This window comes from Takifugu rubripes, chromosome 1 (assembly GCF_901000725.2).
Source record: "Takifugu rubripes chromosome 1, fTakRub1.2, whole genome shotgun sequence".
Taxonomy (NCBI): Eukaryota; Metazoa; Chordata; class Actinopteri; order Tetraodontiformes; family Tetraodontidae; genus Takifugu; species Takifugu rubripes.
Window position 1 is genome coordinate 20,296,062 of NC_042285.1, and position 14,049 is coordinate 20,310,110.

General features: G+C 44.6%; 1 protein-coding gene across 9 annotated transcripts in view; it reads right to left on the bottom strand.

Moving 5' to 3' along the window:
* LOC101071642 (plakophilin-4) overlaps window positions 1-14,049 on the bottom strand; it is a 45,181-nt gene that overhangs the window by 12,956 nt on the left and 18,176 nt on the right. For 6 of the 9 annotated variants that reach the window (XM_029833157.1, XM_029833173.1, XM_029833161.1 and 3 more), the window contains 7 exons: window positions 10,431-10,543; window positions 7,666-7,700; window positions 5,515-5,646; window positions 5,146-5,327; window positions 4,177-4,750; window positions 3,924-3,950; window positions 620-781 (listed from right to left, as the gene is read on the bottom strand). In XM_029833157.1, coding sequence (XP_029689017.1) covers window positions 620-781; window positions 3,924-3,950; window positions 4,177-4,750; window positions 5,146-5,327; window positions 5,515-5,646; window positions 7,666-7,700; window positions 10,431-10,543 — 1,225 coding nt within the window. The remainder of the gene's footprint in view (window positions 1-619; window positions 782-3,923; window positions 3,951-4,176; window positions 4,751-5,145; window positions 5,328-5,514; window positions 5,647-7,665; window positions 7,701-10,430; window positions 10,544-14,049) is intronic. The other 3 variants (XM_011610358.2, XM_003961938.3, XM_029833189.1) reach the window with 3 other exon arrangements.

Sequence of the window (14,049 nt, forward strand, 5' to 3'; positions counted from 1 at the left end):
GATGCCAACATCAGGAAAGCTGAAGGACTCCAAGCTGTCCCCTGGTCCCTCCATCCTTTTTCTCATTCACAATGTGACACGTGCGTAATGGACCCCTCTGAGATATGATGACATATCAGTACCTGTCTATTAACTCATGCCGCACCCTTTCTGCATGACAGAAGAGGGTGGGGGGGAATGATGGAGATATATGAGGGAAAATATACATAATAAAACACTAATAAAATAAAGAGATGCATTTAAAAGGGAAAGAACCACGGATGAAATGAAATCTTTTCAGATTTGAGAACAAGGGGATTAACTGTAACAGATAAAAACAAGAAGCTCTGCTTAAATTGGGAATATTAAGAGGGAGCGGGAACAATGCTAATCTAGACGTGATGACTCCATCAAAGAGGTGGCAAGAAAAAAAACAGAGGACTGAAAATGAAGAAAACCAAGTCGCATTTTAAAAAACTCTTATCCAATTTTCCCTGGACTCAGTAACATTTTTACACAATAGTGCAGGAAAAACCATCAGGCACAGTTGTGGACAGCTATCCGATGACGGTCATTGGAAACAATAGCTGATTTGATCACACAGTAACGCCCAGACCTGCATTACACTGGTTAAACTGACCTGATGTGCTTCTGTACAGGGTCCCCTGATGGGCGTGGCGGTACATTGGCCCCTGGAAGGTACGATCCTCATATATTGGTGCGATATGGCGGTCTGGAGATAAAGCTGACCTCAATTCGTGGCCCAGCTGGCTGTGCTGACTGGCATACGAGCTCCGCACTCCTGAATACAGAGACGGCAGACGATGGGTAAATGAGCCAGAGAGGGTCAGAAAAGCAAAAATATGTCAATCAAAATCCTCTCGCCCTGTTAAACTGTCTTTGAGCAAGACACTAAAGGACATTCAGCTTGTTTAAGGCAATTTTTAAATTAAAGGACATTGTTAGATGAGAGGAGCTGCATGTTTCACAGAATACTACATATTTTTATAGAATTCTTAGTTTTAAGTCATTCCATTAATCTATTACAAAAACAATCCAAAACACTCAACAATTGCCTAATTCAGGAAATCCGTCATAATAAAAGAATTGTTTCTCTTCCAATATCTGTCAAAGTTTTTGCTGAGGATTGATCAGCAAAATCTGCAAAATGCAACCCTGACAGAAAAGAAAGTGTTGTTCTCTGGTCCGCACCAGCTACCATCAGGTTTCAAACCTGCAGAAAAAATGATATGGGTGGATTCTGAATGTAGAGTCTTCCATAAAGATAAAGAGCAGTTCTGGACAAAGAAAAGAACAGAAACTATGAAAGGCAGACTACCCACAGCCTCTGTTTAGCTTCAAAACCACAGAAAACAACCCCACTAAAGTCCCCCAAAGGCCAGGAGGGCCAGCGAGCAGATGATGGGATGAGACAGGACAGATACCTCCTGTAATACATTACAGGTTAACCTGACATCAGGTACAATTTGCCATCAGAAACTCTGACTGGCTACTGTTGGAAAAAGGCTGCGGCGTGATGCCCCCTCTGTGCCACACTCACAATGAATCAACCCAATCATCTGTGCTCCCAGCACAGGTGCGGGTCTTCTCATGACGAACAGATGAAATAAATGACCTCAGGTTTACTGTGCCTCTAGTGCTTCCAAAAGGATCAGAGATTAGAGGGAAATCTTAGGGGCAGGAAGCTGACTGTGACTCAAATGAACTGCAATTACCGTTTCGTGAAAAGTGACAAGATGGCAAATGATTTTCTTCTGACTGAACACTTCATTTGTTAATTGTTCGGTCTCCAAGAGTTAAAGTCAGCCGGTTCCATTAAAAGTCGATCTAAAACAAAACTGCGTAAAACTGCAAGAAAAATGATGCTTTACATCTACAGCTACTTATAACATGAGAATAACAAATTGCACCTTTTGAAATGAAGGGACGTCTGTTGGCACCATGCAGCGTTCGTTTTTCATTAATGGGCTCAAATGAGCTCTACGTCGCTAGAATGACCGCTGTCAGTCTTGAAATAAATGGAAAACTGCACGCTAAAATACTGTCATTAAAGCATTAGTGACGCCGGATGAATCACAACACAGCTGGCAACTTGCTGCACATTTCAGGAGTCTTCAGCCTCCAGTGGGCACCGTTTGCCTCTAACCTCCGAGGACCTCCATGAGAATTCAACGTACTTGCTGAGATTAATGGTGATTAAAGGAGGGTTTTGGTCCAGACTGTGTTGGCGGGGCTATAAACAATATCGATCCTTTAATAATGTATGTTCTTGGGGAAAACAAACACTTTCAGCACACTGTTGCACAGAATATGATAATGAAGGAAGGAACCGAGGCAACAGCAGGCTACAGGTGAATAAATGACCGTCCCCTGCTACAACCATAGACTGTATAACAGGTTCACAAAGCTAAACTTACAAATGAGATCCTTTTTACAGTTAAATAGCCTCGAGGCACAAGAGAATAAATTAAAGTACAAGCTGCACACAAACAGGCAGGAATGTTGTTGAGCGGCCCTCTAAAGGCGTTCACTTGGTTCACAATCCTCACTAGAAGCTGCTTGGCAGGAAATCAGCTCACATTCTTTGTTGAAAAGAGTGAGGACGTGAGTGAAAGGAAGAAGATAATAAAGAAATGAGCGGGAGTGACAAAAAAAGGAAATAAGACAGAAGATGTGGGGTTGAAATGAGAACAGTGTTCAATGAGGCGGTCCAGGACCACCACCAGGGACGTCTCATCCCCTCTAAAGGCCTGCAAACGGGAACATGAGTATTGGCTCGGCTCTGGCCCGCTGAGAGAAACGGGATTCATCCGACACATGAGCCGAGGTACATATTATCTTTACATCAGCAGACAGTCTCTTGAAAGCTGCAACATTAAAAAACTTGGGGGTTTAATCTGTCTGCCTCTTATATTCTGCTCCCGCGGCAAGAGAGCAGCAGACGCTTCTGAAAGCATCTGCAAATTGTCAGGGAATTATAACTCACTGCTGTCTTTTTGAGGATGAATAGCCCACATTCCTGGTGCAGTATATTCTTTCTTACTCTCCCACTTGGCCCTTTCAATTCGCCTTTAACACATCAGACTTGGCAAAGGCTGGTTGGAGGGCGGCGGCGACTTGGCTAATGCTCGCTCCGGAGAAACAAACACTTAAATTGATGCAGACAAAAATTATTCTGGAAAACTAACATCACCAGAAAATTAAAGTCAAAATAGGTCTTGTTAAGGCAGGGAAACAGGGAACTGTAAATGCACACAAAAGCTTGTTTCCTGGGGAGGCAGGTATGAGATGATGGCAGTAAGACTGCATGCAAGTGGAAATGAAAGGAAACTATAATATCTAGAATTTATGCTATATTCTTATGATCAAACAGTTGTGCCAGATAACTCAATGTGCGTGCATGTGGACACTAGGTGGAGAAAGGGGGGGGTGAAGGAGGATAACAGCCTGAATGTTTTTTCAACTCAAAGAAAGAGGAGAATTAGGCAGGTGACAGAGACTGAAGACCCATTAGCGCCTGCTGGAGACATAATTACTCGTTACAATGTACAGACACATCTGCCCAATTAAAAGAAACTGTAAATACAACTGCAAATTAATTTCTCAGGGCAGGTTAACAACTTTCCACATCACAAGTCACGGCAGTAAAAGGTCACATGACATTTTCCTGAATTTGGTAAATATGGTTAATGATGTGATGATATTACAGACTAAAGGCGTACGGACTCGATGGGTCGGCACTGGAACGGACGCAAGCTGAATGAACTCCGTATGAAGTGCAGATATACGGACACTGTGATATTAACAGTTTTGGAGCAAATCTTAAAACACATGCAAAATATCAATGGAGATAATGAATCCAGACAGCATTCAGCAGATAGTGTGAACCATGGATGTCACAAACAAAAACAAGCAGTGTTCACCTTGAATGTCATCATCAACCAGAGCATCTGAGGGATCCCCAAGCAGCATGAAATTAGAAGAGATCTATTAAGCACCTAATCGTTCAGTGACTTCTTGAAGAAACTGGTACATTTTGGGGGCAAACTTGAGCAATAACTTGGCAGGATTGCAGAAACTGTGCATGCAACCTCGTTTATTTGGTCCAGAAAAATCAGCACTCATGAGATCGTTTGAGCTCAGAGGTTATAGGAGAAGGGGGTTTTGGTGCCGTACCTGTGAGGCTGCTGGGACGTGTCATCCTCTCGTAAACGTCGTAGTTCTGGGCTCCATAGGGGTCTGCGTTGTGGAACATGGAACGGGGCAGCGTGGAGCTGTAGTGCTGAGGCACCGCAGTCATGCTCGCCCTCACGGGAGATGAGTGACACGGCTGCTTGGTCAGCGGAGGGTTGATCCCATCCACCATCGTCAGGGGGGAGCCCATGCGGCCCGACGACGACCCCGCCGAGGTCTGATAGGGCGAGGTGGTGCGGCTGGCGCTGCCAGACCTGGAGTTGGTGGAGCCGACTCGTCTCAGGGCGGCAGGCGAGTTCTTCTGCGTGGAGTACGGAGAGCCTGCACCGCCGGCGTTGCTCGTGCGCTGGGTAGAGGGCAGGGTTGAAGAGAAGACGCTGGAGAGGGGTTTGGGCTCGGTTATGATGGGGGAGCCGTAGCCACTGCCGACCGATGTGCGCAGGGAGCCGCGGGAGGGGGACATGCTGCTGGTGTAGGCTGGTGAGTGAGAGCGAGAAGGCACTGAGCTCACACGCCGCATCGCACGGCCCGGCAGTGCTGTTGTCACTGCTGAGACCTGCAGGACAGCAAGAAAACCGTATAGATTTACACATTTGTTTGTTCACTCCTAGAGGAGTCAGAAAAATCACTGATAATTATGTTACACTCATGGCTATAAATTGACTTTTCTGGTGGCATCGATATTCTGCAGAACACAGAGTACATAAAACCAATTCATGACGGACCCTGATATTATTCTTGGCCATAGTTACCCCTCCTTCCCCTCAGTGGATAACAATGCCAGCATCTCTGTGGTAAACATGTGCCATACTGTATGTTGCAGAATATCTTGTTTGAATATATTTTTAACCTTTCAAAAACTCTAAATTGAAAATGGATTTAAAAGGACTGTCAGAAATACAAGCTCAGAAACACATGTGCCCAACAACAACAATAAAGTATTGGCAGTACCTGGGCTGCAGCCTGGCCCTCGGCTCTGGTGTTCCTCACCACAGCACCAGGGAAGGAGTGCTGCATCCTCAGCTCAGCTTTGCTCATGTTCTGGCCGCTGAGGTAGCCACTGTTGGCGTCCTGGTAGCCGCTGTCTGAGTGGGAGTTCATCTGAGTTGAGCTGTGTGAATTGCCTCCCGACCCTGAGAGAAAACCAGATAAAATGAAACAAAAAGGCAAAGGGGGCGTGGCCTACCAAACACACCCTCCTCCCGCTGCACCTAAACATAAGTATGTTCTACGGCTCTTCACGACTTTGTGCGATAAGAGAATTGAGACGTGTAGCACACTCAGATGTGAAAAGAAGATGGGGAGAGGGCAATAACAGACCCTCACTTTCATGGAGGGAGGACTGCTCCGGGGAGAACAGAGACACCTGCTCTGACTCCATCCTGATGCGGTAGCCGGGTGACTGGGAGATATCAGTCACCCGCGACTTCACGTCTGCTGGGAGGGAGACATCTGCATGAACACAGAAGAATGGGGCAGTTAGAACTTTATTCCACATCTCCACAAATGAGAACTGGAATTAGCCCCTTAATATGAGCTCAATCTAGTTAAGTGTGACTGGTGTCGGTGGGCTGCGAGGCAATCACAGGGACGGCGGGCAGTAAACAGAGGGGAGCAGGGAGGTAAACACCAGCGGCCAGCACGTGGGTGCAATCCCACCTTGGTAAGAGGGTGTGAGAGCAACAGCCAAACCCTGATAGATTTGTTTTGACGTAGGTCTAAAATGGGTGACAACCTGAGACAATGTTGATAAGTGTGTATTTTTACTTTGAATGTTTGAAAAGTCGATGTGCTTTTGCAGCAAAAGTGTGAGTCCTATCGAATGTTAATGCAACTGATTCAAAATGAGTAAAAATGCGTCTTCTTTCCTTCTGGCAGCATGTTAGCGTCGTGCATGCGGTGTTCCATAGCTTTTATACGCAGCTTTGACCCCGTTTGATAAATGAGATGGCAGAGAAGCAGAACAGAGGAGGAACAAGACGAGGTGGAGACTGCAGGAAGTAGACGCAAACACATTTTTATCAGCGCGCTGGAGATGAAACATCCATGGAAGGGACCCCTGGCACTCATAACTGGCTCTGTATGTAACACAGTTCTCTTTGCTTCACTCGTGCTGTTTCCAAACACAACATGACCCCCCAGGACTTCTCTGATTTACAGTCCGAACACGTGGAGACTCCGGTTACTCCAGCTGTTGAACATGAGTTCTGCACTAACATTTCTGCCTTGAAACTGCCCTCCTAGAACGTAAGCAGTTACCCCACAAGCACATTTTATTTCCATCTCTGTGAGGACTCTCATTGATATAAGGCATCCCCCAGTCCCCTAACCTAACCCCAACAGCCGGTGCCTAGCCTTGATCCTAACATCAAGCTAAATCACAAATGTCCTCAGTTCCCCAAAAGGTGACTGAACTCTCTAAATTCTAAATTTCCTGTTCCTTTAGACACTCACGTCCCTGAGAGGAACTCGCGCAGGCACATTAGACGGACAATTTCCCAAAATTACAAAATGCACTTCAGACCTTTTCTGTCACCATCCATTCATGGAAATATCTGCTTAACTTGACCTTCGAGTCGAAAAGAACCTGAATTAACATTATCAATTTGCGAGATTGAATAACTTATCACTGACTTCTGGCTACCATGCCAACCTGGAGATTTTCCTTGAAAACCTCGCTGACACATTACACTGGAAAAACTACACAGCAAAACGGAAAGAGATACTGAAAGAACACTTTCTTTCTGTCATGTTCGCCTTCTAATCGCAGCAGACGTGAGGTGACATTTCCCGGGGCTGAAAGGTTTGTTTCCACAGTAACATCTCTATCCCAAACACTGGAGACACACCTGCAGGGCTGCAGGTTTGTGCCAAGAAGGATAATTGGAAAACATCTGATCATTATTTATCGTCTCCAGCAAAATTAGAAATCAATAGAAGCAAAAACAGTGGAAATAATTTGATTCAACAGGATCAAATGTATTCCACAAGTAAATGAGGAAGGCATACAGTATTAATATTCTATTGTATATGCACAACTAAACCCCCCCATGGGCACTTCTGACACGCTTGACAATGAAAGATTAATGATCACGGCAGAAACCCACCAACTTCTGCTACACAATTAATAAGCCATGAAACACATTAGTGTTTTCATTTCATTATCTGTTATCTGCGGAGGCTTTTTTAAAAGATCGGACTCCCAGAGAGTGCGAATGGGAGAAGCGACTTGCATATATATTAAAAGAGCTCCAGATTCATCCAGATCCATGACTGTAAGGCTGGTGGTGCCAACGTTAGCCAAGAGTTTTCAGTCCTGAATTCTGCTCACAACAAACTGAGGTGGGACTACAGTTTTTGCAATATTCTCAACAGTCAGCATAGAGGCCCCAATCCATGCAAGAACAATTTAAATTGGGGGGCGGGGGGGGGGCTAAGGGTATAATCTAGTGTGACTTTGAGCTGACATACCTGGGGTCCTCCAGGGCAGGGATTTCTCAGATGAGCTGCAGGGAGAAAGAAGAGATAAAAAAGTGAATCTATGCGGTAAAAGTCAGCAGAATGAAATCATCTGGAAAAGGCATGCTGGGGGTCTCACGCAGGCTTCTCACAACAAGGTCACAGATGGTAATTGCTGTGCTTGGGATGAAACAGCTAGAGGTTCAGAGGACACGGATCTGATGTTTACAAATCAGATCCTAAGTCCATTCCTGTCATGCCTGCTACAATCCCGAGCTCAACCTGCCTTTGGCGAATGGGTTTGACAGATTCTGGTTTGATATCAGCCGTAGTTTCAACTGCAGCTACGCTACACATGAAAATGTCCTGAAAGCGCGGGAGTGGTGGTGAGCCAGTACGGAGGTGCAATAAATTCAGAGTAACAAATCCAACATGTTCCAATGACACCTTTAATGCTCACGCTTAAAGCAAAGAAGGAAAATGTCATTCAACCCTTATATAACTCCATCCGCCAATTGACTGAACCTAAATTAATCTTTTCTGACCACATGAGGGGGAAATTAAGGCAGTTCTCTGAGTTTCCTATGGTTGGTTATTATGCCAGCAGGACGTCAGCGCAGTCCTACATTATGATCAGCAAACTTTAGTCGACTTTAGTTTAACTTTATGCTGCCATTTTTCCATCCAAGGTGCCGCTATGAGAGTTGTGGCTCTCAGAATACCAACGAGCACACCGGGACTTAGAGAGGATGTTGGGTGAGTTTTGCTCCACTGAGCCACAGCAAATTAAAAAGCAAAAAAGCTAGTAACGAGTGGGAGGAAGCATGAAATGTCTGTATATTTAACTGCCTAAAGAAGTGGGCTGACCCCAACAGGACCCTTTGTCCCCACCCCCTCTCCTTCAGCTGGGTCAAGCTGGAAGGTGGTCAGCTGTGGAGGTGTGATGAAATTTAATGAGTCCCGTCAGAACTTATGCATGCCGCCAGCTCTGTGGCCGTCCCACTGAGCTATTGAGCTTAGCAGCGTGAGCCCAGCGGTTAAAGCTTATCTCCTTTCACACTCAAATGTACAGTGACGACTATTCATTGTCTTCCGTTAGCTTCAAAAAAGGTGTGAAAGCAGTGGGACAGATATTCATTTAAGAGTCCACAGAAGGTGGTGGATGGATACTGGTCTTTCATGCGAGAAACAGTCGGAGTTTGTGTTCAATGAAGTGTATGCATCTCTCTAAGCTACCTCTAGTTGATTCGTGTTTCAATACAGGTTGGTCTGGGTTGTTTTTTTTTAAATAAAAAGAGGAAAAGAAGGTTTCTGAGCAAAAATAAAGGAAGGGTCAGATGATACTTTCTTTCAGTATCAACAATCTCTCTAAGCCACACCTTCAACAAAGAGCCAGTACATTAAGACAATGGGCAAAAAGCTGCACAAAACATCTCTTGGTGTTACTTTTTATCATAAGTGGCACATAATATAATAATAATGGAGGGAGTTGTCTGGCTGGGCAGAGTAAATCTCATAGTGTATTAGCTTTTAATCTACCATCAATTTAAAGGACAGTAGGCAGCTTCAGTGGGTTAAAGCTAGTTCATAAAATCACACAAAGGCAGTGTGAAAACCTCCAAATATAATCATGGGCAGTAAAACTGGGGTCTAAAATTAATTATGCCTGAAGAGGAAATGAAAGTAAATAGGCTAGCTGTGGATATTTTCAGAGCAGCACCCTTTGAACCTGTTACATACCAACATTCCCCTGAAAACGGACACAGATTCCACAGAGCACCAACTCACCGGTAGGTGATGGCATCTGGGCAGGCATGACCGCTGCTGTGCACGTGTGATTTTGGTTTTTCAAAATCATAACCAACAAGTGTCTTGCCATCATGTGCAGCACATGACCCAAACTCATTTCATTAATCAGGACTAAAGATCACAGCGACGGGCCATCAAAGCTCCGCCCTTCACTAGAGCAAATAAGCAACAATTAGCCAGCACACTGATAGCCTAGAAAAATCTGACCATTAAGCAAATCTCTTAAATGTCGCAGTCTATTAACCTCGATTGTAATTTCCCCTGCTGCTGCAGAGAACTAGACTGATACTTATTTTTTAAAATTAGGCTGAAAATGACTGTCCAGACGTTTCTCTAATAACAAATGCACTTATTTTAAGTAGCGTAGTGATGAATAATCGCACGGGGGGAAAACTTTATGCTTATATTTCCAGATTTTTTACACAGATACTGATATTGACTTTTCCAGCTTTTATTGGGCGGTAAACAGCATTAATCTACCACCTTCACAACTGGCGCTAAGACGAAAGAGCAGTGATGTCGGCAGCGGCGATGTTAAACCAGTCGAGGTAGACTTCTCTGTATGGAGCCCGGAAAACGCCACACGTCGGAGCCGCGGAATGTGTGGTCACTGAGGTGTGAGGACCGAGCAGGCGTGTGCTTCAGCAGGCAAAGTGAAAATGAGTTACAGGACAAACACACTCCTTCCACGTCGACAGTCGCGCTTCGCTGAGCAAACACACGCTGATTATTTCTGTATTAAAAGGCACTTAAAGGTGCCTCACATCAAATATAGATTTCAAAATCTTAGATTTGTGGAAATAACCCTGAAGCCGATTTCCAAAATAGCAGGAAAATGTCTGCAAGGTTTCCCTATCCTGCTGCCATAAGGTTACACTATGGAATATGGCCACTGCTGTGAGGGATGGATGAGCCATGTGTTGACCTGGGTCTGAGTGTATGTGTGTGTGTGTGCATCTTCTCATTACCTGCTGCTACCAGCGCCTGGCGACTCGGCCCCGAGTCTGCATCTTTCCAGCTGACTGGCCACAATCTGCCTCTCCACCTCCAGCTCCCTGGTTAGCCGCTCAAACTGGAGCTCCTGCAAATAGAAACACAAACAAACACGGAAGGTTGATGTTGTTTTATTGGTAGATCCATGTGATGATTACATGAGATGATGTTCCTGATATGATAGATGAAGCAGAGACGTAGGCAAAACAGAGAAACCTTCTCTAAGCAACTTCAAATTATAAATCTTTCACGAAAAGTGAAACAGAACGTCCCACCAGGAATACTGTATATGTTAAATTTGTCACATTTTAATGCCCGATCCCTCAGACCTTGGAGTCCACACACGCCAGGCCATTTTTCACAGCCCACACGGAGAGAAAAGCACCACTTCAGTGGGTGATATTTATCCCTGGTGTCACTGCTCCTATGGGTGTTGAGTAGAAATCAGCATTTTACCAATTATCTGGCCTGGGCAAAGCTATTACTTGACACTCAAGTGTCTTCCCGCACCATGGTGCCAGCACACACACACCCACAAACACCCTTTTCCCTTCACCCACTCTAACCTGGCAGTGTGAAGAATAAGCAAGCGGACGCTGGCGCAATGCACAGCTGCAAAAGAGGACTCACCCACCATAGCTCCCCATGTAGCCTTCCGTGGTTGTTCCTTTTAATGTACCATATCACGGTCAATTACATTCACAGAGATAGACCACCTCTCTGCTTCTGTGACAGGTCTGAGTCTGTCCACTCTGTGATACTCAGACCAGCCTACTTTCACACTTTCTCCCCAAGGCTCCCTGCAGGTACACCGAAGACAATACAGTACATTCCTCCCCCACCCCTCCCCCAAGAGATCACTTTCATTGGCTTCATCTCTGCTGAAGTCTGACAGTCTAAAGAATAGGAAAATAAAAAGAAAGGGGGGGGATTGGGGGGGGAATCCCATTTCCTTATTGCAAAGGCATCAGGCCTTGTTGCTGGGATACTCATACAGTTCCATTAGCACATGAGATACAACTTGAGAAAATGCTTGAACACAGTGGCTGAAACACACTTGAAATAAATACTCCACAGAGTAGGAAAACTATCAGACAGGTAGCCAAACATTTCCTTTCATAACAAAAACACTCAGTTCAACAAATTCACATCTCTTTGTGTAAACCTGCTGAACAATAGCAAACTGACAAAGAACTGAGAGAAATCAATTTCCTGCCAGAGGACTTATAAAAAGTAGAAAGATTCCAAAAAATTGATTTGCATCAGAATAAAGAGAACGCAGTAAATGCAACTCCAGCTATTGTGATGGCACGATGTTAGAAAGTGTAAAATGAAGAAGTGCAGATGCATATGACAGAAATTCCATTCATAAAAATAAGCACGTGGTATTCTCTGAAAATCACGGTACAGCAAGCACTCGTCCCAGTATTTCTGTCAGTGTTACTGACTGAATATCCCCTTTTCATTTGTTCTTCACCTTGGTTGTGGCAAAAGGGTAATTCCCCCCCACCCCCACCAAATTTAGTCTTAGCAGAAATATTTACATGCAGTTAAAGAAACACATTTTAAAACGCTACAAGAGTGTTATTCTCAAAAATGAACAGAGGCTGAAGGTCAACGACTATGGCCGACTGTCAGCAATGATCTGGCTTTGCTTTAGGAATTACTTTGCACCAAATTATTTAATATATAATGAATTATTGACCTGTGATTGAGTAAAATGTATAAAATCAAGTCAAACGCGTGCAGTGATGTTGGTTTTCTTTCTGGCTCACCCTCATAAAAGGGAAACCTTCAAACTTTCCTCTTAAACTTCTAATGCTGCTAGAATAGTTCTGCTCTCTACTGGTCCAGCGCACCAAAGTTGACCCTAAAGAGGGAACAGCAGAATAACGGCAACAGTTGGTGAGACAGATGATGAAAAACCAGGGTCAGAGGGGCAAATTGGCCACTAGTGTGCAGCAGAGGAAGAACGTCAGGTAAAAAAATGAGTATATGTAGCAGGCTAGGAAAGCAGTGAACTCACTCCTCATCCATGAGCAGGGCGCTCCTGTAGATCTCATTGCAGACTTTCTGGAATGAGGAGAACTTAAGACTATTTCAGACTCATATCTAACCCTCCAGGGCATGGAGGCCTGCTAAAATGAAGATGGAAATATCCTGTCCAGGTTTCCACTGCTGCCACAGAATTTCCAGGACACCTTTCGTTTTACGCTCATTAGCCAAGTATTTTCTTTGTGCCTGCCCTCCTACACCCCACTCACTACGCTTCCATAGATGCAGCGGGAGAAAAAGAACTTATGACAATATCTCATTTAATACCTCATCCCATAGATGAGATGTTCTGTGACCTTGATCAGGCGCAGCAGACGGAAACAGCTGCTGTGATCCCAACACGTAGGTCTTTGTCATGACTGATATTAGCACCTGCGTACAACCATCTATCAGCCAGACGTCCTGTCTGCACATCTGGCCGACCCCCCGCCGTCGTCTTCACACTGAAAGCAGCTAAGTTTCGTAAAATTCCCCATTTCAATTCCCTCCTTACAATATTATAGATTGAATGTTAGAATAGGTTTCATATTCACCACTGGGGGATTTATTTGGCTGAGGTGTTCACTGCATTTTCCTTTCAGGGCCTCAACAAGCACAACAGGAATGGCCATTAAACAGAACTCATGCTTATTTAAGGGGTGTGGGCCCAGCCTTGGTTAGTACGAGGCTTAGGCTAAAATGAGAGGATGAGGACAATGGCGGCCGTCTCTCCTGTCCAAACACAGCCCTTCGTGTTTTTACTTGCTAGTACATTTAGCCTGTCGGGCCTCATCTGCCTGTAGTGTGAGAGCTGATTCAGATCCTGTCCTCTTGTCCTCGGAAGGGCCCTAAAGAAACAGATGACACATGGCAGCGGAGCACGCCACCAATATACAAGCTCTGTTGTCATCTTTATGGATGCTGACAATACAGGAGCCATCAGAAATGCCTGGAGTTGCTTCTGTCCACTGCTGCTTCAGCACAGCATAACAAAGATACAACGTTTCTTTTTTTTGTAGAGGTCAGTACGTTTAGTTCCGCACAACACGAGGTAAAAGCCACTTCATTTAATCAGACTGATAAATTGTAAACTAAAAATTGTTAATTAACCCTTACCATGGAATAGGTAAACAAATATTAAATATAATAACATATATCTACTGCACAGTGTAACAGATCACACAGTGGCAGCGATGGTGTGTGAAATTGTGCTTGAAGGTACTTGGTACCTCGGCGCCCCCTCAATAACAGCTATAAATTCCACAGAGAACGTCCCTTATTTTCTTTATTGTGAGTCTGTTAACATATAGTGTCATCACTGTGATTTTTAGGTCTGGAGCTGGACAGAGTATAGAGCCGACAAGTATAGATCCAAATTTGCATAATGGCAGTAGTGCAGATGGTATTTCCTCATAGCCAAAAGAAGGAAATCTGCTGGAAATGTATTTGTTCATTAACTGGAAACGAGCAGCTTTGCATCCCTGCTGCAGTATGGCAGACCCATGTGTCCGACAACGCTGCGCAGGGGGAGAATGACAGCAGAGGTGAAAGGATTTTCTG